The 25,136-nt window shown below is 41.2% G+C and overlaps 1 protein-coding gene across 2 annotated transcripts in view; it reads right to left on the bottom strand.

The window, feature by feature from the left end:
* Positions 1 to 25,136, bottom strand: part of LOC110571126 (SH3 domain-binding glutamic acid-rich protein-like) — a 59,278-nt gene that overhangs the window by 31,097 nt on the left and 3,045 nt on the right. The window contains exons 2-3 of one of the 2 annotated variants that reach the window (XM_044919374.1): positions 20,909 to 21,094; positions 9,436 to 9,516 (exon numbers count right to left, since the gene is read on the bottom strand). In XM_044919374.1, coding sequence (XP_044775309.1) covers positions 9,436 to 9,516; positions 20,909 to 21,094 — 267 coding nt within the window. The remainder of the gene's footprint in view (positions 1 to 9,435; positions 9,517 to 20,908; positions 21,095 to 25,136) is intronic. The other variant, XM_044919378.1, reaches the window with a different exon arrangement.

The raw sequence follows: 25,136 nt of genomic DNA on the forward strand, positions 1-25,136 counted from the left end.
CTAGCTGGGAAGCAGATGGATTCATGAGGCTACCAACCCCAGATCCAGCAGAACGAGAATTAATTACATAGAACTCAATGAATCAGGGAAGGATGAGTATAGTTTTTGTTTGGAATACTGTTGATATTATTTTAATGTCCTATTTTCTGGATATATAAGGAAGCCCTCTGTCTTTCCTCTTAAGCTTTTTATAAATCACAACAATGTAGCAGACTCTATTTTTGTACGTTGAAATGACACATTTGTAAGTGATTCTCTCTGCCTGACCCCTTTAGAACTGGAAAATTCTTAAGTCTTTCTGTGTTTCAAGGCAATATAGTTTTTTGTCTAGGTTCCATAAGGATATGTATTCCTTGTTGCCAGGACATAAGTGGAAACCGGGTATGCAACCAAAGCCTTGCCTGGAGTGTGCTATTAACAATGATGCTCATTTAATCAGGTCTGACCAGATAATTTTAAAGAACTAAAGTTGATTTATGGAGCCAGTGTTTACTAGCAAAGCCCTCTTGGGGAAAACTGGCCTCAGACTTGACCCCCTACAGCCTGCCTTAGACAAGAACAATATTCCAAAAGCAAAAATGCTGTGTATGATACTTAATATCATTTTATAGCATACATTTTCTATGTAATTGTCAAGAGTGTCTATTTTTAGGGTGAGATTAATTTCCTTGCTGATACTTATCCACGATGTTGTTTACTACAAAATGACACTGTGACAAATAGTATCATTTCCATAAATCAAGTGTCTGTCTTCCCAAAGGACACTTTAAGGAACTTTCCCCACGAATCCAAGCAATGCTGACAATACCAGAGGTTCTAGAACAGTCTCTGCTGCTAATTAGCAGAATATCTGCAGAAATCATGTAAATCCTGTGGACTTCAAGCCCGTCCTCTGGGAAGAGAAGAATCTGGACTGGACAGTCTCTTAGCTCTCTCTAGGCTGGATATTATAATTCCATGGCCAGCCCTTTCTTCCACTAGTTAAAGAGAATTTCATGCAATATGACAGGACTTAGGCACAGATCAGGACAGGATATAAAAACTGAAATTAGATATTTTTTAAATGGGATAAAACTTAGCAGAGGCTGAAACAAAATATATTAGTATGGATAGGTCTCAAAGCATAATGTTGTTTTTTAAAGGGCCAGCTATAAAACATTCTTAAAAATGTGATACCAATCAGGCATTAAAATTACAAAGCAACATATGCATTGCTTGTGGAGATAAATATACAGTTTATATATATAGTTTTATATCGAGTTTTTTTTAATTCATGATGTTGAGTAAGGAAAGGGTTAAGTTCTAGGCAGGGAGAGGTAGAGGGCCCCTGGCTGGGCTCTGAGACTATTCCTGGCAGGCAGAAGCTAAGCCAGAGTGAACAAGAGATAAGGAAATAGACCGGACCACTTGGCCCCAGAAGTGAGGGAATATTTTTCTTTGGCGGCTACATTGTAATCATAGAAAATGACCAGACCTCAAAGAAGTAAGTCATTAAGGATGTTATCAATAGTCCTTGTTCAAACCAAGATGGCGTGAGAATCTCAAGGCCACAAGCTTCCTGGTCAAGTTTTCAATGAAAAACTGCCACTAAAAACCCTCAGTGGCAACCCATTTGGGACCACTCTCACTTTAAAGAGCTTTTTCTTTCTCTAAAGGTGAGACAAGAACCTCGTAATCCTGCAACAATGTTGATGGTCCCCAGGGAGGGAAGAAAGCAAAGTGACCTTACGGTTGCTCTGTAATGTTTGAATTTTTTAACTAAAGCAAATATGGTATCACATTCATTTTAGAGAGGCACATACATGAATATTTAAATGAGTTCCTAGTTTAGTGGTTGCTAAACAGAAGTGTGCATCAGAATCAACCAAAGAACTTTTTTTTTTTTATATCTTGACATATATTTATTAAAGTTTAAAAGACTTAGGAAGTGAAAATGTACCAAAATTATAATTTTCATATGCCACATTTTCTTTAAGTTTGCATTCATCAAAATATCCCATTGTTGGGGAGCCTGGGTGGCTCAGTCATTAAGCGTCTGCCTTTGACTCAGGTCATGTCAACCAAAGAACTTTTAAAAATGAAGATCCTCGGGCCTCTCCCCAGTAATTCAGGTCTGAAGTAGAACTCAGGCATCTGAATTTTTAAAACTATACAAATGATTCTACTGCACAGCAGCCTATAATACAAAATAGTACCATTTAAAATAAAATTAAGCAAAAGATACACAAATGGTCATAACAGCATTACTCATAATAGCCCAAAAATGAAAACAACTCAAGTATTCATCGACTGGTAGGTGGATAAATAAAATGTGGTCTATCCATACAATAGAATATTATTCTGCATAAAAAGGAAAGAAGTCCTGATCATACTAGAAAATGAATGAACCTTGACAACATTATGCTAAGTTAAAGAAGCCAGGCAGAAAGAACAAAATGTTGTGTAATTCCATTTATAGAAAATGCCGAGAAGAGGAAAGTCTATATAAAAGAAAGTGTATCAGTAGTTCCTTAGGGTTGGGAGAATGGTTAGATTGAGGGGTGGGGTGTAATAGCTAAGGGGTGCTGGATTTTTTGGAGGGTGACTGGTGAAAATGTTTTGGAAGTAGGTCATGGTGATGGTTGCACAAATCTGTGACTATACTAAAAAGCTGTTAATTGCATTCTTTTGGTGGGTGAATTTTGTGATGTCTGAATTACATCTCAGTATTACGTTTTTAAGAAGACAACCACAAATTAAACATTTCATTTCTTTATGTAACTGAGAAATAAATTAGATAGAACTAACTGACATATGGAAAGGACTTAATAGAATAGAGAATGATACTTTTTTTAAAAGATTTTATTTATTTATTTGAGAGAGAGAGAGAGCATGAGTGGAGAGAGGAGCAGAGGGAGAGGGAGAAGCAGACTTCCCGCTGAGCAGGGAACCTGATGCGGGGCTCGACCAGGACTCTGGGAACATGACCTGAGCCCAAGGCAGACACTTAACCAACTGAGCCACCCACGTGCCCATGATACTTACTTTTTGAGAATATTGGGGTCATTGGAAATGCCAGGCAGTTTCTAGTTATTATGGGAAAATGAATGCAGATATTTGCCTTGGCTTCTTCTCAGAACTCCTACATGACAGTAAAGACTATTTTAAAGGATAAACTTACAAGGACAAAAAAAACAGGTGAGAGATTACTGCAAAAAAAGAATGTCCACAAATTTTAGAGGCAGAAAAGGAAACTGTTGAGTAATAATTAGAAAAATAATTAGAAAATAATTAGAAAAAATCTAAGACCTAATTTCTTATAAGAAGGGATGTGGGGAAATGAGAAGCAGATTTAGATTCCCTCCTCATCCCTGGATGGCAGGCAACTGCCCACTCCTAAATAAGCAGGTTTAGAGTCTGCAGATGTTGAACCAGAGGGACTCTGACCTCTTGGTCATGAGGCCAGCTGAGATGGAGAACCAGAGCCAGGACAAGAGACCTATCCGAGAAGTCCACATCTTGAAGACCTTTCTATCCCCCTTCCTGACTTGCTCCCAGAACATTGGCAACCAGATTTACTCATTTACTCCACACTTACCACCACCATCATCAGCTCCACTATCACCTCTACCATCACCACATCCACTCTCTCCTTCATCATCACCACCACCACATCCACCACCTCCATCACCTCCAGCATCACCAACACGTGTCATCACCACCACCATTACCACCATCAACACCTTCACCATCACCATCACCACCTCCACTATCTCCTTCACCATCACCACCACAATATCCACCACCTCCATCACCTGCAGCATCACCAACACTACCTTCACTATTACCTCCACCATCATCACCTCCTCATCTACCATCACCCCCACTATCCCCACTACCACCTCAGAAAATGGAAGATCCTCCCCAGAGAAGCTCACCTAAACCAACAGCAAAAGCCCACAGTCCAAGATCCCTAACAGAAAGCCAACAAGTCATCTTTAAGTCATCCCATGGTAAAGCCTACCACACAGAAAGTCATGACCATGGATCTAGACCATCCATTCAACTTTTTAGCACCTTGTTCTTAAATAGTCAAGGGTCCCCAGACATCTGAGAAAACGTCTTACAGAAAAATAAAAAGGAAACAGAAAGGGAACACAGAAATAGAGAATGCAGAGAGTTGAAGAAAATGTGTACAAAGAAAAACCATATTTCATAAACTCAGAGTTAAGGAAAATAATGAACCTGTATAACAAGAACAGGAAGCTATTTAATAAGGGAGCAGCCAAAGAACACAAAACAAAACAAAAACAAAACAACCCCCCCCCCCCAGAAAAAAACACCTTGCAAGAAGGAAAACAACTGGGAGAAAAAAACAGAAGGTGGAGTAGAAAGTGGAAGAAATCTCCCAGAAAGGAGAAAAAGACAACAACATGGAAAATGAGAGTGAAGAGATTAGAAATTGGAGAATTAGTCCAGAAGGTCCACTATTCAAATAAGAGGAATTCTGAGAAGAACAAAGAAAAGAACAGGCGAACTAACAGGAATGAACCACCGCAGAGGTAGTACCCCTCCCCCACCCCTTCCAGAACCACAGGGCACGATTTTGCAGATTCCTAGAGCCCAGCAAGCGCACAGCACAAATAACAAGGAAAAGACCTCATCTTCAAAAGTGAAAAGGGGACCCTAAAATCTCCCAGAAAAGAGAAAAACAGAAGCAGCCACAAATAAACGATCAAGACACAGACTGGCATCAGGCTCCCCAACAGCAACTCGGCAAATCCAGCCAGAACACAGAGCAGCGCCTTCACACTCCCCAGATGGACTCGTGCCACCTGTGGGAATTCTGTGCCGGAGCAAACCAGAAAGGACAGGTGAAGCATGCAGGTTCGAGGCAGGGCCTCCTGCATGTTGTGATAATCCTTGTGGCGCCATCAGACCTTTATGATATGACACACATGGTAATTTGATCAAAGTTAATTTTTTAATATTCAAGAAACAGTCTTTTCAAAGAGAAATGAAAATACACACTGGGTCACAAAGACACACTTAAAATGGAAATTCACCATTCCACATTTCCTCTTCATAGCACAATCAAATCAGAAACTAAATTTTAAAATAGAATCTGATGCTCCTAAGAGCAAGGAGGTTAAACACGCTCATCAGTCTTTGCGTGAAGTTGGTACACCAGGGTGCACGGGATAAATGTTTCTAGCCCACCAGAGAGAGATTTGGAGACACATTTCAAGACACTCATGCACCTTTGTCTAACTAAAAGCACTACCAGGAATGTATCTTCAGGAAATACTCCAAAAGAAAGACAACATGTTTCATGTCAAGAACCACTGTGAAGTTATTTATGATTTAAAAAAAAAAAAAAATTGTGGGACGCCTGGGTAGCTCAGTCATTAAGCATCTGCCTTCGGCTCAGGTCGTGATCCCAGGGTCCTGGGATCGAGCCCCGCATCGGGCTCCCTGCTCAGCGGGAAGCCTGCTTCTCCCTCTCCCACTCCCCCTGCTTGTGTTCCCTCTCTGGCTGTGTCTCTCTCTGTCAAATAAATAATCTTTAAAAACAAATAAATAAAAATAAAAATAAATTGTGAGCAACAAATGTTCAAAAACATAAGCACAGTAAAGAAAATTATGGCACACCAGCTTCATAGAATATTACATGAACTAGTGAAATGACTGTTATGAGGCTGTCACAGCAGAAACAAGTGTATGATACAATAAGTAAAGATTAAAAATAAGGGAATAAGAAAAAATAAAAATAAATAAAGGAATAAAGTAAGCCAATTGTGATACATCCATTTAACAGAGCACTAGACAAAGTTTGAAGTGATCATTATCAACAACAGCACAACATTACAAGCAAAGAAATGAAGAGAATGTGATACCCAGGATCTGCTGTGAGTAGGGAGAGGGTGAGCTGCTCTCCTACCCCCTGCCCCTCTGTTCACTGTGACTCCGGGGCAGAGGGGAGCTCTGTCTAAGAATTTGACCTATAAAAGAGTAAAGGAAAACTCTCCTTCCTAAGCTTTGCCAGACTACTATTGACCTGGGATAGAAAAGGGGAGAGAGAGAGAGAGAGAGAGAGAGAGAGAGAGAGAGAGAGAGAGAAAGGAAAGAAAGAAAGAAAGAAAGAAAGAAAGAAAGAAAGAAAGAAAGAAAGAAAGAAAGAAAGAAAGAAAGAAAGAAAGAGGAAGGGGAGGGAAGGAAGGAAAGAAAGAAAAGAAAGAAAAAGAGAAAGAGGGAGGGAGGGAGGGAGGAAAGGAAAGGAAAAGAAAGAAAAAGAAAGAAAGAGAGGGAGGGAGGAAGGGAGGAAGGGAAGGAGAGAGGAAGGGAGGGAAGAAGGGAGGAAGGGAGGAAGGCAGGAAGGAAGGAAGGAAGGGGAGAGTGGGAAAGGGAAGGAAAGAAAAGAAAAGAGAAAAGAAAAGATCTTTGTTGTTTACAAAATCCCTACTGGGTCTTCAGTTGTAAAATCTAGACTCTCCTTCCACCACCCACTGGTCTGGGGTCTTGAAAGTGGGGACCGAGAAGTAGCAGGAGTCCGTCCAGCAGGTGGTGGGAGCGAGAAAGCAGGACACCTGGCACAAGCAGAGTGGAGCGCCTCAACCATGACCCACGACCCATGACCCATGACCCACGACCCAGGGTTCCAGCAGCAGGAATGAGCAGGCACTCTTTAAAATGATCTGATGTTGGGGCGCCTGGGTGGCTCAGTCAGTTAAGCATCCAACTCAATTTCAGTTCAGGTCACCATCTCAAGTCATGATCTCAGGTCATGGTCTCAGGGTCGTGAGATCGAGCCCCGCTTTGGGCTCTGCACTGGGCATGGAACCTGCTAAAGATTCTCTCTCCCTCTCCCTCTGTCCCTGCTCCTGCTCTCCCCCCAGCTCTCTAAAATAAAATAAAATAAATCAGATGCTGCCATACTCTCTTGTCCGTGGGAGATGCCCCAGGGATAACTGACCATGTGTAATCCCTCCTTCTCACCACCAGTTAGTTCTCCTTTGACGCCCCCACCCCCCACCTGGCTTCTGTCTTCACCCCTCCTCAGAAACTACTTCTGTCGTGGCCACCAAGGACCTCCGTGTTGTCTAGGCCAACGGTCACTTGTTTGTCCTCACCTGACTCAATCTCTCAGAAGCATCGGACCCTCTTCTGTGAAAAATGCTCCTCCTCCTCCTCGGTGGCCTTAACGCCACACGCTCCTGGTCTCCTCCTGCCTCAAAGACTCTCATTACAGGGGGAGGTCACCTGAAGAGGTGGCCTCTGCTTATCCTCTACCCAGCTTTAAGCTTGGAGCACCTTCAAGCCTGGCCTCCTTGCTGTCAACCCTCTCTCGTTACTTTAGCTCCATCCACATGCTAGCAGACTCCACACATGCACCTTCAACCAGACCTCAGGAAGACACCCATCTGCAACTGCCCACCTCACTTCTCTTAGATGTCTCATTCAAACTTAACATCCCCCTGTAAATACGGTCCTCCACCACAGTGAACGTCTACACCCAACAACCAGAAGCAATCATTCATTCCATCCCCACCCCCACATTCAATCTATCAGCAAGTCTTACCAGTTCTTCCTCCAAAATGGCCCTAAAATCATCCACTTCTGTGTAGTTCTATCCCACCACCTTAGTCCAAGCGGCCATGACATCTCATCTGTGTTCCTATGATAGTTTGCACCCTTTTATTCCTTCATCCCATAATGTAACCAATGAGTTTTCAAGAAGGAAATAAGATTAATTCTCTGCTTAAACCCCTTACAATGTCTCCACTGCACGTAAGACAGAATCCAGAGCACCACTATGGCCCATGGGACGCCCACCTGCAGCTCCCACCTCCTGGGCACCTCCACCCCTCATCCCAGCAATGTGGGCCTCATGGCAGTTCTTAGAACTTTCTATGCTCTTTCCTGCCTCAGGGACTTTGCACTTGCTCTCCCCTTTGCCTGAAACAGTCTTCCCTCCACCTTTCCTTCCCATCTCCAAGACACAAGTGACCTGAGTGTTCCTACCAAGAAATGTACCTTAACACCAAGGCACCATGTCTTAAATGTAATAAGTATACTAACATGACCCAGTTAACAAACACCTACACCAAATAAAACTCTCATACCAAACTCCTATATCAAATAAAAAAGAATGAACTGCATGTAATAGCCTTTTTTAAACTGTTAAAAGGATGTATGAAATGCGTTACATTTAAGTTGACCAAAGCCAGAAAGGCGTTTCACTAAAAGGGAAGATTCTCTTCCTCATATAAAACCTCATTAGCCAGTTGTGAAATCTGCATGTTACTTTTGGAGAAGGACTTGGTAGCTACACCTTTGTGTGTTAACCTAAGCACTAAGAGGTCCCAAATGGCGTTACCTGCAGAAGCTGACATATGAAAGAACACAGGCACATACCGCTGAGACAAACCCATCTCTATGAGGTAGGATTTTGAGTTATTTCTCCTACAATGAGAATTAATTTGGACTCAGTCATCGCAAATCTCTTTTGAAATGAAACTGAGTACAAACAAATTTATTAAGGAATAAATGAATTAAACAAATGTGTACTTGTCTTGTATGTGGAGAGTCATGTGTGAGATTCTTGGGAGAAGTAAGGATGCAGTGGGTGGTGCATGGACTGAGCCAGATGATCTCCATTAGACAAATTCAGGATATTGGCCTAATTCTGTATTTAATTGACATAATTATACATAATCAAAGATGGAACAGAAGAAAAACCACTGTTGAGATTTATCTTGTTCTTGTGTCTGGATCTTACCCTCCCCCCTCTAAAAAAGCAAAGTCAACTCATTTTATTTTTTTTTTATTTTTATTTTTATTTTTTTTTAAGATTTTATTTATTTATCTGACACAGAGAGAGAGACAGCGAGAGCAGGAACACCAGCCGGGGGAGTGGGAGAGGGAGAAGCAGGCTTCCCGCCGAGCAGGGAGCCCGATGTGGGACTCGATCCCAGGACCCTGGGATCATGACCTGAGCCGAAGGCAGACGCTTAACGACTGAGCCACCCAGGCGCCCAAAGTCAACTCATTTTAAATAGAAAGAATTAATATCGGTGATATATTATTATAAAATTAAAATAAGCCACATGAGAAGTCAATTCATTACAAAATAATTTCATAAACACAACCTGGGAACTCAAATTTTTATATAGTTATTTGGTGTATTTAAGATTACCGAAGGCAATGTTTAATTTCAGTATTGTAAGACTTACTACAAAAAGGTGTAAACATAGCAAAAAAATGAAAAGCATAGTTTTACAACATGCTCTAGTAAAAGCTTTGCATTATCTCTATGCATAAGACTTCATCAGAATAAGGAATACATTTAAACTATGTTAACTTAAAGATCATCATTTATTAAACAGTCTTAGATGCTGATTTCTAGCTTCATTTATTATGACTTGTATGGAGCCCCAATGGGGTGTTCAAGCTTACCTTTGAGTCTGGAGGGGGAGCTAAACCCAGAAACGAATAAATAATATTCTCTTCTTTGGCAGAGAAGAAAGAGTCAAAATCCTTGAAGCAAAGAAAAAGAATGTTTAAACCCCACTGCACACTTGTGAGCCAGAATGTTTACTTAAGTTGATCTTTTTTTTATTAGTCATTAAGTTAGAAGCTAACACAAAAGGTTATCCCAGTTTGTTTTGTCAAAGACGCCTAACCCCAAAAGTTAAGAAATCTCTAACCATGAACTTTACGTTTGTTTTTATCATTTCACTGGGCAGAATACAGAGCAGTGAGAACACACACACACACACACACACACACACACACACACACACACACCTGTTCATGCTCAGGAACTGCTGACAAGACTCAGATATACAGAGTGAAAGGCTTCTCCACAAGTGTCATAACTTTAGCTGGCTTCCTTATCATTTGGCCCTATGGATTTGGACCCTGAGCAGCTGAGACTAAGACAACACAGGATTTCTCTAATAGCTTCTGCGGGATAAGACCCATCTCAGACCTTCTGATACCAGCAGCCACAGGATTATGGAGGGCTTACAGTGGTACCTGTTTCGGTAAAGTGGGAAAAACTACTGAGTGAGGTGAAACCTGGTAGCTGATTGAAATCTGGAGCTCAGTGAAGCACCCCCTCGCTCACTCCCCCAGGCCCACCCAGGGGTCCAGCCCTAAACCCAGTCTTCAGTAGCATGGGTGTCAATAGCTCAGGAGAGTTTCATTTCATATAATTAAAATCTAGGAGATATTCTCCGGACGACTTCATGACTGCCAAACTCTGTCATCCGGGCAGCAATCAGTTTCTTGACACACTGAGGGTGGTGTGACTGGCCGGCTTGAACAGACAGAGCTCAAACCCGCTTAGTCATGTTACCACCCACCCTACTCTTATGTGTCAAGAAGCTTAAAACCAAATACAGGCCACTGACATTGGGAAGAAAATGTTACGTATTCTTTGTGTCATTCTTACCCAAAGCTTTATTATTTTCCTATCTGTTGCCCAGATTCACTCAGTGGTTAATTGTATTCTTTTACTCTGCATGCATTTTTGTGAGCTGACTCAAAACTTAGTTGAAGGAAATAGAGCATCAAGAGCAAGTGATCCTTTGGTATCGATTCCTGGAGCATGCACTCGCAAGATGTTAAAGATTACATGATAGAGGGGCGCCTGGGTAGCTCAGTCAGTTGAGCATCAGATTCTTGATCTCAGCTCAGGTCATGGTCTCAGGGTCATGGGATTGAGCTCCACATCAGGCTCCATACTCAGTGGGGAGTCTGCTTGAGATTCTCTCCTTCTCCCTCTGCTGCTCCCCCACGCATGTACGCTCTCTCTAAAATAAATAAATAAATCTTTAAAAAAAGATTAGGGGTGCCTGAGTGGCTCAGTCATTGGGCGTCTGCCTTCGGCTCGGGTCATGATCCCGGGGTCCTGCGATCAAGCCCCACATCGGGCTCCCTGCTCCGCGGGAGGCCTGCTTCTCCCTCACCCACTCCCTCTGCTGTGTTCCCTCTTTCGCTGTGTCTCTCTCTGTCAAATAAATAAATAAAATCTTTAAAAAAAGTAAAAATAAAAAATAAAAAAAGATTATATGATAGAATGCATTAGTAGTAGTAGAGAGTAGGTGAAATATAATAAAGTAAATTTATTCTATTTTTCAAAAATTCCATAAAGATCTGTAACTTCTCTAGTTGGCCAATTCTAGAAGCTTTCAAATCAAGAATGGTTTTCTTTTTTTTTTAAGACTTTATTTCAGAGAGAGACAGATGAGTGGGGGGTGAGGGGCAGAGGCAGAGGGAGAAGCAGACTTCCTCAGGGAGTCTGACGTGGGGCTCGATCCCAGGTCCCTGGGACCATGACTTGAGCCAAAGGCAGATGCCCAACAGACTGAGCCACTCAGGTACCCCAAGAAAGGTTTTCTTATCATTGAGTGAATTGTCTTTTGCTTCAACTTAGGTCCAAATAGCTTCTTTTTTTTTTCTTTTCTTTTTTTTTTTTTTAGGTCCAAATAGCTTTTCTAACTTCTGAGGACTGAACAACAATTTTTCATTATTTTTGACTTGACGCTAACAAATAGATACAGAAAATGAGTATGAAATGGTTTTTCAACTTCCGGTTATGGTAGTATAGTAGATTAGAGGCCCTGAAACACTCTCAAAAAACAATTTTTTTAAGAAATTAAAAAATTTTAAATTAAAATTTAAGAAAAGAAGTACAGATCCATTGTTAAGCTGATACAAAAGGAAAGATCATTGCCAGGTGAGACCAGGGATTCTAAGCATAAGCACACACCAAGGCAGAGTTTCTGACAAAACCAGTAGATCTTTATGCCCACTTTGATGCCACAGAGACTAAAGGCAGGAGTAGATAAAGCCTAGAGCCTACTCACGGTGGGAAGTTTTATAAAAGGAGGGCAGCATGGGAGAGAGTGAAGGAAGCAGGCAGAAGGGGCAAGGAAAAAGACAGTTTCCCCACGAAAGAATGACAATTAGACTGATAATTGGCTTCTTAACAGCAACACAGAAGTCAGAAGAAAGTGAAATCATAATTTCAATGTCTTTAGAAAAAAAAAACACCAACCCAGAATTTTAGACCCAGCAAAACTATTTTTTTTCAGGGAAACTATTTTTAGGCATGAGAGTAAAATAAACATTTTTTCTGAAAAATGTCATTTTTAAACAAAAATTTAGAGAATTTACCACCAATAGACACTCACTTAAAGAAACTTTTAGAGGCTATATTAGATCAAAGGAAATGATTCCAGATGTATTATCTATGATGCAAGAAGAAATCATGAGCAAAGATATTAATAAATATGTGTGTAAATCTAAACCTCAACAAGTATTGACTACAAAAACAATTAGAAACATCTAATTTGTGGGGTGGAATGAAGGCCAACCATCTAAAGTACTAAAAAAACAAAACATGTAAATAGGGAAACGGTGATTAAGGTGTTAAGGCTCTTTTAATGTTTGGCGCATACACAGTTGTACATTTTGTTATTCCTCTTTAAAGCTCTGTATTTTTATCACATGACACATTTCATAATAAGTTTTTAATGACGTGAAATAGCTTGTCCAGTAACATCTATGCACTGAGAGTGCCCTGCCCCTGCCCTAACTGGGCTTGGATCCTGCCTCCCTTGCAGCCCTGAGGATGCCTGCCTTGCTGAATGGCCAAGGTCCCCTTTGGTTGTGTTTAGGCCCAGGCAGGCACCCAGCCCTTACCTGGGCTAAGACGCACAGACTCCAACTTGGCATTGACTGACATGTCTGTACTTTCAGTTAGTATTCCTCTGCCAGGCGGGTAACCTGGCCCCCGCTGTGCCTGGCTTTCCATCAGGTATCTCCTTTTTCTAGCTAACGGTTTTCTGCCATGTCCTGGGGATAACATCTTCATCCGTTCTGCATAGATAGAAGAGCAGGAGATTGCACTGGCAGGGACAGGATGGTGCTCAGAACTACCGTGAACGTCCAGTCCCCTTACTGCCATGATGCGAGAAATCCATTGCTTGTCCGTGAGGTTCCCACTACCTGCCACCATCATCAGGTGTGGCGTATGGGTGACCATTCAAGATGAGGCCAATGATTCAATATAAATAATTATTATTCTTACAGTAGGCATTTCAATCTCGTGGAAAGACACACTGAGTGACCATCCAGATTCATGCCATTTTATTTTTTTTTCTTTGCTCCACATCTTTTTTATTCATTCATAAGTTTTGTGTTTTTTGGGGTTTTTTTATTATTGTGTTATGTTAATCACCATACATTACATCATTAGTTTCTGATGTAGTGTTCCATGATTCATTGTTCAGATTCATGCCATTTTAAACCTGACATAGTCTTGGGAACCTTTGAGTCTCCTTTTAAAATCTGAACCTACAATACAAATAATCATTTTTAGCTACTTTCTGGAAACAAAGCCCTCTGCCTCATTAATGCACTTTTGTTAAGAGTGTCCACAGACTGCAGAAAGGCAAATTCAGCAATTTGCTCATCAGATAAACTACATTAATACCTCTCCGAAGGCAGAAATGAAAAGAATTAATATTAACAGTTAAAGATAAAATAATTTATAGGCTCAGGGCACCTGGGTGGCTCAGTCATTTAGGCGTCCAACTTTTGATTTTGGCTCAGGTTGTGATCTCAGGGTCCTGGGATAGAGCCCTGCATCAGGCTCTGAGTTCAGCAGGGAGTCAGCTTGAGATTCTCTCTCTCCCTCTCCCTCTACCTCTCCCCCTGCTGGCACACACACGCACTCTCTCTCTCTCTCTAAAATAAAAAAATAAAATTAAAATAATAATAATAATTATTATTATTTGTAGGCTCATCTCATTAGATCCATACTTATAATAGGAAAATATCACAATATTTCTATCTATATTCTATAGAATATCACAAATATTCTATTACAAAATAATATATACTGAAATATTATAAATATATATCCAAATATTACAAAATAATCCTCTTAAAAAGTAGAAGTCTTTTTCTTAGGAAAGGGGAAAACTTTTCTCTTTCTTCCCCAACTAAAATTAAAAAAATCACTAGATCACAGCAAAATGGGATAAGAAATGCCTTCAAGGTTTCTTTTCATAGCAAAAAATATTGCAGAACTTTTACCCTAAGAGTTAACATAGGTTAAAAGCTACACACGTCAATATTTTCTCTACTATAACTAATTTAATTTAAAAGGACAGTTAAAATAAGCAAAAGTAAGAGATTTAAAATACTACTTTCACTGGAAAAGTACTAGAAGAAAAAATGAAATTATTCTTTTGATAACTTCAGAGTGCAGAAAGTTTTCAAAAGTAAGACTCAGGATCAGGAACCATAAAGAAAAAAGATTAATGAATTTGTTTTCATAAAAAAATGTTTTAAGTTCTGCATTCCAAAAAAAATATATCACTTTAAAAAGCCAAAAGACACTAGCCTTTGGAGATGTATCTTGAAAGAATTTGCTGTGGCCGATGTCAAAGAGGTTACTGCCTATGTTCTCCTCTAGGATTTTGATGGATTCCTGTCTCACATTGAGGTCTTTCATCCATTTTGAGTTTATCGTTGTGAATGGTGTTAGAGAATGGTCGAGTTTCATTCTTCTGTACATAGCTGTCCGATTTTCCCAGCACCATTCATTGAAGAGACTGTCTTTTTTTTCCATTGCGTATTTTTTCCTGCTTTGTCAAAGAATATTTGACCATAGAGTTAAGGGTCCATATCTGGACTCTCTATTCTGTTCCATTGGTCTATATGTCTGTTTTTATGCCGGTACGATGCTGTCTTGGTGATCACTGCTTTGTAATATAGCTTGAAATCCGGCACCGTGATGCCCCCAGCTTTGTTTTTCTTTTTCAACATTTCCTTGGTGATTCGGGGTCTTTTCTGATTCCATACAAATTTTAGGATTGTTTGTTCCAGCACTTTGAAAAATGTCATTGGAATTTTGATCAGGATGGCATTGAAGATATAGATTGCTCTGGGGAGCATAGATATTTTAACAATGTTTATTCTTCTGATCCATGAGCATGGAATGTTTTTCCATCTTTTTGTGTCTTCTTCAATTTCTTTCATGAGTGTTCTGTAGTTCCTAGAGTATAGATCCTTTACCTCTTTGGTTAGGTTTATTCCAAGGTACCTTATGGGTTTTGGTGCTATTGTAAATGGAATCGTTTCTCTAATTTCTCTTTCTACAGTTACACTGTTAGTGTATAAGAAAGCAACTGATTTCTGTGCATTGATTTTGTATCCTGCCACATTACTGAACTGCTGTATGAGTTCTAGTAATTTGGGGGTGGAGTCTTTTGGATTTTCCACATAAAGTATCATGTCATCTGTGAAGAGAGAGAGTTTGACTTCTTCTTCGTCAATTTTAATACCTTTTATTTCTTTTTGTTGTCTGATTGCTGTTGCTAGGACTTCTAGTACTATGTTGAACAATAGTGGCGAGAGTGGGCATCCTTGTCGTGTTCCTGATCTTAAGGGAAAGACTCTCAGCTTTTCCCCATTGAGGATGATATTCACTGTGGGTTTTTCATAGATGGATTTTATGAACTTGAGGAATGTTCCCTCTATCCCTATACTCTGAAGAGTTTTAATCAGGAAAAGATGCTGTGAGACAGGAGTCCATCAAAATCCTAGAGGAGAACATAGGCAGTAACCTCTTTGACATCGGCCACAGCAACTTCTTTCAAGATACATCTCCAAAGGCTAGTGAAACAAAAGCAAAAATAAACTTTGGGGACTTCATCGAGATAAAAAGCTTCTGCACAGCAAAGGAAACAGTCAACAAAACAAAGAGGCAACCCACAGAATGGGAGAAGATATTTGCAAATGACAGTATAGATAAAGGGCTGGTATCCAAGATCTATAAAGAACTTCTCAAACTCAACACCCAAAAAACAAATAATCAAGTCAAAAAAATGGGCAGAAGACATGAACAGACACTTCTGCAAGAAGACATATAAATGGCTAGCAGACAAATGAAAAATGTTCATCATCATTAACCATCAGGGAAGTTCAAATCAAAAGCACATTGAGATACCACCTTACACCAGTTAGAATGGCAAAAATTGACAAGGCAAGAAACAACAAATGTTGGAGAGGTTATGGAGAAAGGGGAACCCTCTTACACTGTTGGCGGGAATGCAAGTTGGTACAGCCACTTTGGAAAACTGTGTGGAGGTGCCTCAAAAAATTAAAAACAGAGCTACCCTATGACCCATCAATTGCACTCCTGGGTATGTACCCCAAAGACACAGATGTAGTGAAAAGAAGGGCCATATGCACCCCAATGTTCATAGCAGCAATGTCCGCAATAGCCAAACTGTGGAAAGAGCCGAGATGCCCTTCAACAGACGAATGGATAAAGAAGATGTGGTCCATATATACAGTGGAATATTACTCAGCCATCAGAAAGGATGAATACCCAACTTTTACATCAACATGGATGGGACTGGAGGAGATTATGCTAAGTGAAATAAGTCAAGCAGAGAAAATCAATTATCACATGGTTTCACTTATTTGTGGAACATAAGGAATAGCATGGAGGACGTTAGGAGAAGGAAGGGAAAAATGAAGCGGGAGAAATCGGAGGGGGAGATGAACCATGAGAGACTATGGACTCTGAGAAACAAACTGAGGATTTTAGAGGGGAGGGGGGTGGGGGGATGGGTTAGCCCAGGGATGGGTATTAAGGAGGGCATGTACTGCATGGAGCACTGGGGGTTATACGAAAACAATGAATCATGGAACACTACATCAAAAATTAATGATGTAATGTACGGTGATTAACATAACATAATAAAATTTTTTTTAAAAAGCCAAAAGACAAAAAATGTGGGGAAAAAAATTGCAACATCTATGGTCATAAAAAGGATACTTTCCTTCACAAATGAAGACTCTTACAAACTAATAAATATAACCTGTAACCCAATAGAAAAATAGCAAGTCATAGGGGGAAAAAAGATAGCTTATAAACATAGGAGGGGCGCCTGGGTGGCTCAGTCATTAAGTGTCTGCCTTCGGCTCAGGTCATGATCTCAGGGTCCTGGAATCGAGCCCCACATTGGGCTCCCTGCTTGGCAGCGGGGCTTGCTTCTGCCACTCCCACTGCTTGTGCTGTCCTGCTCTCTATCAAATAAATAAATAAAATCTTTAAAAAGGAAAAAAATTAAAAAAAAAAAAACACAGGAAAAGATGTTCAGCCTCACTCACATGGACAGAAATTCAAGTCAAAGCTGTAGAATATATTTTTCATCTAATAGACTGGCAAAGTTCCAAAAGTTTGCAAAAAGGATATTGTCAAAGTCACAGGGAACTAGCCACTCTCAGCGAGGCTGGTGGAAATATAAGTTGACACAAGTACATTACAGGGCCACGTGCCAATACCTTCTGAAATGCCAAATGCATGCATGCTTTAACCCAGCACATCTTCCAGGATTTTATCCTCCATACATATATTCACACTGAATACAAGGATCTGTGTATATAAAGAGATTTCCTGCAGCATTGTTTGTATGCTGAATGTTTCCTGAATGTTCCCCAGTAGAGCACTGAGTCGATAATTATGTCACATACAATGGAACACTTTGCGGCTGTTAAAAGGAGGAGTATGGGCAGCTATGCAATGATCTCTGAGATCTGGTTAGTACCTGACAAAAACCAAACATGTATAGCACACTCCCATTTTTAAGTAATATACAATATATATCTATATAACGTCTACTGTATTATAGGTATTATAGGTATCTATAAGATATATATAATGTATATTATAAATATACATTGAAAATTTCTGGAAGGTCAAACAAGAAATTGCCAACGTTGGTCAGTCAAAGCAGGAACGACTACATCATTTGCGGGGTCCCCATGCAAAAATGAAACGTGGGGTCCCTGTTTCAAAAACTGTTGTGGATTTCAAGACAGTAGGGCATGGAACCAAGCAGAGAGCTCTCTTGAGCATGGGGTCTGGGTGACTTCCCAGATCACAGGTCCATGAAGCCAGTCCCCTCGGGAGAAGGAACTAGAGTCACAGGGGTCTGACATGGGAGAGAGACTTAATTTTTACTGGAGATAATTTTTGAACCATTTTAATTTTTCAGCGTGCACATGTATTAATTTTTCAATTATTAAAAAAATTATTAAAAAATCAAAATTGCCCACCACCACTATTCCCTTCTTCATCCAACAAGAGCCTCAATTCTTAGAAATAAGGGTCATGGTGGAGGGAAGTCAAGAGGTGGGGAGGGTGAGGGGAAGGAGGAATAGGAGGTGGAGGGGAGGACCCTTCCTCACACAGGAAATCCTCTCTGCACCCTGGGAAGCCCCAGCTTAAATCCAAAGGAGCCTTGGGCTGGATCATACGTTCTCTTAAATAAGTGCTTGCCACGTTCAGACTGTTTGAAAACACTCCCCCCACCCACAGGACTGGGCTAAGCCTCTGAAGAATGCTAACACGGTCATGTAAATCCATATAACCCTGTGCTGGGTTGAAGAGGGTTCCCCACAAATCCAAGTCCACCCAGAACAGAAAGCAACCTTATTTGGAAATAGGATATTTACAGATGTAATTATTTACAATGAGGCCATATTGGAGTGAGTGAGCCCTATTCCTTTTTTTTTTTTTTTTAACTTTATTTATTTTGGGGCATCTGGATGGCTCAGTCGCATGAGCGTCTGCCTTTGGCTCGGGTCATGATCCCGGGGTCCTGGGATTGAGCCCCACATCGGGCTCCCTGCTCATTGGGGAGCCTGTTTCTCCCTCTCCCTCTACTTCTCCCCCTGTTCATGCTCTCTCTCAAATAAATAAATTTTTTTTTTAATATTTTATTTATTTGAGAGTGAGGGAGAGAAAGCACGAGTATGGGGAGGGGCAGAGGGAGAGGGAGAAGCAGACTCCCCAGTGAGCAGCTAAGCAGGGAGCCCGATGTGGGACTCGATCCCAGGACCCCAAGATCATGACCCGAGCCGAGGCAGATGCTTAACCAGCACCCCTGAGCCCTATTTCAAATGACTGCTGTCCTTATAAAAAGGCCAAGTGAAGACAGAGAGACAAGGAGAACACAAGGAGCGATGGAGGCAGGGATGGGAGAGATACATCTGCAAGCCAGGGAGCACCAAAGGTTGTTGGCAACCACCAGAAGCTAGGAAAAAGGCATGGAACGGATCTTCCCTCGAAGCCTCCAGAAGAAACCAACCTGACAGACACCTTGCTATTGGACTTCTGGCCTTCAGAACTGTGCAAGAGTACATTTCTGTTATTTTAAGACACTGAATTAGTCAACTTGGGTCACATAACAAAATGCCACACTAGGCAGAGTGGGGGGCTCTTAAACAACAGCTCTGGAGGCTGGAGGTCTGAGACCAGGGTGCCAGTATAGTTGGGTTCTGGTGAGGACAGATGCCTTCTGGCTGTGTGCTCACATGGTGAAGTAAGAGGGATCACTCTCTCTTCCTCTAAGGGCACTAATCCCATCAGGAAGGCCCCACCAGCATGACCTCATCTAAGCTGATCACTTCCCAAAGGCCCCATCTCCAAATACCATCACCATGGAGGTTAGGGCTTCGACATATGAATTTGGGGGGGGACACAAACATACAGCCCATAACAGCCACCCTGTTTGTGATGCTTTCTTACATCAGTCCTATGAAACAAAGACAAACCTCCAATAACCAAACACTTGGTGCTTCAAATCAGAGGCAGGCCCAAAAGCTTTTCTGTAAGTGGGCAGACAGTAAATACTTTTGGCTTTGCAGGTCATATGGTCCCTGCTGCAACAACTCAGCTCTGCCATTGTGCAAAATCAGCCATAGGTGATAGGTGAATCAATTAGTGTGGATGTGTTCCAGTAAAATTTTATTTACTAAAACAGGTAGCTACGGGCATCGGCCTTCAGGCTTTAATTGGACCATACCTGCTTTAGATGAGAAACATAATAATAAAAAGGAGCTAACCTAAAGAACCAACAGTTGAGTGCAAGAAGAGAAGAGGTGAGTTAAGATTCCCATAGCTGGCTCCAGCCTTCGGAAGCAACACAACACTGATCATTTCCCTCTGCCTTCCAGAGCCCTGGCTGCATCTGAAAGATGACCTACAAGGCTTAGATGACCCCTAAGATAACCTCCAGCTCTCATGCTCTGAAGTGCTTTGAGTTTTTAAATGTTTCTTTTCAACAATTTGATTTACTAAGCAGAACTGTAAAGAACTGGAGGCAGAGGTGATTTTCTGGTGAAATGAACTATTAAATGTATAAAATAAAATTGCTGTTGTAATCAAAATGGTCCAGAACAGTTTTTAAACTATCTAGATACGTTTCCACACATTTATCTTGTATCTGTATTAAGATTTGACTTCTGCAAATCATTCTTTATGAAAGTGAAAGCCAACCCTCTGTCTACCTGGATTCATGGATGTGTACATCATGAGGCTGATCAGAATTCCTTTCCAACTAAATGCATACTTTGTTTGCACAAGTGACCTCCACTCTTCAAAATAAAATAAGGGGCCTAAAATAATCCCAAGAACTTCCAAATCACCATTTTATTGTTTCTATCCTTTTGTGAATCTTATATATTGATGACTTACAATGGGTCTACCATCCAGGTATTAGTAGAAATAGATCATGTCCTGAAAACTATCAACAAGTTCAAATGCTGCCTCCAAATTAGCCATTTTTTTAAGATTTATTTATTTTATTTTCAGAGAAAGAGAGAGAGAAGGAGAGTGGAGGGGGAGAGGGAGAGAGAGAATCTCAAGCAGACTCCCACTGAGCGTGGAGCTGGACTCATGGCTCAATCCCATGACCCTGAGATCATGACCTGAGCCAAAATCAAAAGTTGGATGCTCAATAGACCGAGCCACCCAGGTGCCCCCAAAGTAATCTGTTTTAAACAATTTCTGATAAACATACATGCAGAAGACTTTTCCAAGAAACCAAATACTCACCCCACAATACTGCTCTTCGTTGAAGATCTGGGGGGGCAAAGGAATTCCGTTTTGAGGTTTTTTCTCTCCAGGAACATTCTCCCTCATCCACTTCCTATTGTCTTCATCTCCAGCAATGTCTAATTCCTTAAAGTCGATCTTATTAGCTTCCAAAAAGCCCACTACTTCTTGCTGCTTCTTCCTAATCTGGTCAAGAGTAGAGAAAGACTACTATTAGACTAGGTTTATTTTTTTTATGTTTTGCTTATATTTACATAAATGAAATCCTTTCTCCAACTATACTATACAAAACAAATAATCTTGCTATTATTTAAATAAGGAAAACGATAAAGTCACATCTCTTCATTATAAAGGATCAACAGAGTCGTTGTTTAAATTCTAAAATTTTAATTTCACCAATGTTTCAATCATGGTATAATCAACCTAATAACAATAGAGATACTTGAGGTCTTTGATATGCTTTTAAATTCTCTGCTAAGCTTTAATGCCAAAAAACAAATAAGAATTGGTTATGAAGAAAAGGGAGGATTGGGAGAAGTGCAAGAAGGAAAGAGAGAAAAGACAATTCACTACAAAACTCAAATACCAAGTACACCCAACTAAAAAAGCGCTTCACTCACAGTTATGAAAATGGGCACGTGAGTCACACTGAACAAAAGTGGCTTCCGAAATAATACAGGAGATTGGAAAGAGTGAAAGGGGAAAGGACAGAGGAAAAACCAGGAAAAGTCAATGGCTGTGTCTCCCAGCTCACAAAGAGCAACACAGTAAAGAACCTTGTCTTCCCTCGGATTTCTCCTTTCCACTCACATGGAGAGCAGGACACCAGCCTCACCTGAGAGACAACTCTTGATGCCCCTCTCTTGTCTACCAGCCGCCATTGCTCAGGAATGTGGCCCTCTTCACCGTTCAGGCCTCCATCCCCAGAGACAACTACAACCATTCTCTCTCTTCAAAGAATTCACTCCCAAAATGCACAATGCCCTCTTTCATACACACTGGTAAACAACTTGGAGCACACTCTGTGGACCCCACTTAGGAGCCTCTGGGAGAGAGGTCTAGAGTGGTCAACCCAACAATTATAAACACTTATTTACCCACTCTACTCTGCACAAGACAGTGTACCAAGTTCTTTGTGTGAACAGATTCATAACCTGCTTATGTGGGTGAAAAAAATGCAAAGAACTCACTTGTACATTCTAGGCAGTGAACATGCTGAAGATGATCAAGAGGCAAAATAAGCCATTTCTTAAAAATAAGAGCAAAATTTTAAGGATTTTCTTTGACATGAAAATATCTAATATCTTAATTTGTTAAATCCTCTGCATAGAATGTTGTCGCATATCAAAACAAGCCATTAAAAATGTTTTATGGGGTATGAGGCCCCCTGTTATTCCCATGTAACTCATTCATTAGCAGAGGTATTAGAATTTGAGAATCCCAAACAAATGTTGTAAAAGGCTCATGCCCATTCCAAACCTAATGTCTAGCCTCAAACCCTCTTTGGGTCAAACCCAATTCCTTTCATAGATTTGTATATGAAAAGAAAAAAAAAAAATATATATATATATATATTTATTCATTTTTGCCAAAGTGAATGAGTCTATCAATGATTCATGTGTAGAGTGTTTCTTTCTTAATATAAAGAAAAATAAAGTACATATGGATGCTTCAGCCCTGGAAGCAGGTCACCACCAAAACCAAATTATGTTTTGGATTATGTAGAATTTGGTTTTGGTGGTGACCTGATTGTATATATTTATGAATTATAAATATGACATAAATGAATAGAAATAACTTTTGAATTTTTTACAAGTAAATATACATTGCATATAAAATTGTATATATAAGTTACGTACCCAGGTTTGTATAAATGGTAATCACACATTTACTTCTTAAGTAACATCTGTTCCACCAACATAGCAAAGATACTGCGACTAAAAGTATTAGGTCAATAAATTGAAGGCTGCCGTTAGCTACCATACAACACTTAATCATTAAGACTCAGTTTGGGGCAAGCATGGACAAAAATAAAAATCATACAGAAAGGTGTGGGGTGACGGAATTTCCCCTAAGCTTCTGGCACAAGCTTCTGGAACATTCCTGAGTGTCACATCTACCAGAAGCAAAGGCGGAGCTCGTATTTCTCCACCATGTGCCCTCCCCCAAGGCGAGGCTGGCGTAGCCCTCGGCCCTTCTGTTCCTCCTCACCGAAACTGCGCTCCAATTCCATAGCTTCACAGCTGAATTTCTGAATATTACAAAATCCCATCAGACCTGATGACAGGTCATTGGAACTAACTTACTATTTTAATTAATCATGTTTTCTGTATGTACTTTCCACCTTGTCCATAATTATCTGTGCCACTCTATAATAATTACTTACTCCTTTGGCTATTTCCAGAGATAACTTTGCTGTTTGAAGAGTAGAGATGTCTCCGTTTTAGGCAGGTTTACTTTTAATTGAAGATTTGGAAGGCAACATCCTTTATTCTGTCCAAACCCTGTCTTCCTCCTCAAGTACCCTCCCAGGAGCCCAAATCAGCCTGGCCACCTCACCATTATTTCCACCTCTATTAATCATGCCTCAGGACTTGAGATGAAATGGAAGGATTTCATTTTATTCCACGATTTCTGAATCGATGAAGAACAGTTCCCAAAGTCCTGACTTGTGTTTCTGCAGTTAGAAAGTCAAAGAGGGATGGAGAAAATGGGAGGGGAAGATCTGTTTGCTGTCATCTCTTGCAAGACAAGCAATTGCATCTGCAGGAACTTAACGGACTGTTGGGTGCATGGCCTTGTGTTAAGTGCTATTTCTCAGCCCCTCACCCCTCAAAAAAGAGAAGAGGAAAATCTGTTTCTATCCTCCCCAAACACCAGTACTTTAAACTGGGTTAAAGGCATCACTGATCTGGGTCTTTGGAGCACCTGAGTTCTGCCAGGGGCTGGAGTAGTCTTAGGATGAGCCCAGGGGAGGAGAGAGGGAAGCAAGGAGTACATGAGCTCACCTGGTGGCATGGTCACCTCTGCCCACACCCTGATGGCCACGCTGAGTGGGGGCCCTCTCCCCCACAGTCCTCCCTCCCATTCATGGACCCTCCCAGGCAAAGTGCAGCTCTTCTCCAGGTGGCCTGCTGAGCTGACCCCCAGGGACATCAGCTCCCAGAGGGCACCTCCCTTTATGGCCCCTGGGGCAGGAGGGTATACACCACACCCAGTCGTTCTCACCACAGACACCCTCTCCTCCCCACCTCCTGCGCCTTCTCCTCCCCCACTGCACCATGACCAGTGCTATCCCTGCCCCTTCTGTACCTTCTTTCTAGGCAGCCCCTCTGGAGGATCTGGGGGTCCCTGGGGTGTGGGTCACTTGGAGCCTTTGGGACTTCAGCAGAGGCTCAGAGAGCTCTGTGTTTCCTATCCTGTTACATTTACTCTTAAGAAAGTGTTCTTTCCCTGAAGTCACCGGCCACCATTGGTTACTGTAACATGTCAGAGTGATCTTTGAGTCACTTGCTTGGCACCTCCCTTTAATTGTCTTGTACAGTTAGGAGCTTTTCCATCTGAGGTCACTGCACTTAGTGAAAAGCACACTGCATTTGAGCGGAGGCAACCTGCATTTCCCCCTGGCTCAGAAGGCTGCTGTCTGAGCAGGGGTCCACTCTTGAATGGCCTCGTCTGCAAAATGGGTAAAGCGCCACCCTCCTCAGGTTCTGGTGAGAACCAAGGAACATGACATGACGTGTGGCACAGCATCCTGGACAAGGTAAGAGCCTGCACAGTCTTATCTCACTGACTTGTCCTGGTTGCCAAGCCAGGTTAAGAACTCTGATCACCATTTTAAAATAATAAAGCTGAGGCACCAGGTTAAGTACTCTGATCACCATTTTTAAATAATAAAGCTGAGGCACCAGTGAATTAAGGAATTTTCCAAGATGTACACCTGGATCCATCTCGTTCAAGAGCGGAGTTTTTGCCCACTATATTTACACTCAAGCAAGGCTGGAGAAATGATGGAAAAACCCAGGAGCCACCCTCAGGGTCTGTCCTTGAAGATTATGGTTCCAAGGGCTGTGCACCTTGAAAACAGTGAGGACAGTCCTCTCTCCCTTTGTCCCCCAGCCCACTGTGGCACTGGCCTTCGGGAAGACACAGACCTGCTTCCGCTCCCAAGGTCTCTTCACTACGTTCCTCCGTAAATCGGTAAAACATGTGACATTGCCTTATCATC

Source organism: Neomonachus schauinslandi, chromosome 1 (genome assembly GCF_002201575.2).
Source record: "Neomonachus schauinslandi chromosome 1, ASM220157v2, whole genome shotgun sequence".
Lineage (NCBI taxonomy): Eukaryota > Metazoa > Chordata > Mammalia > Carnivora > Phocidae > Neomonachus > Neomonachus schauinslandi.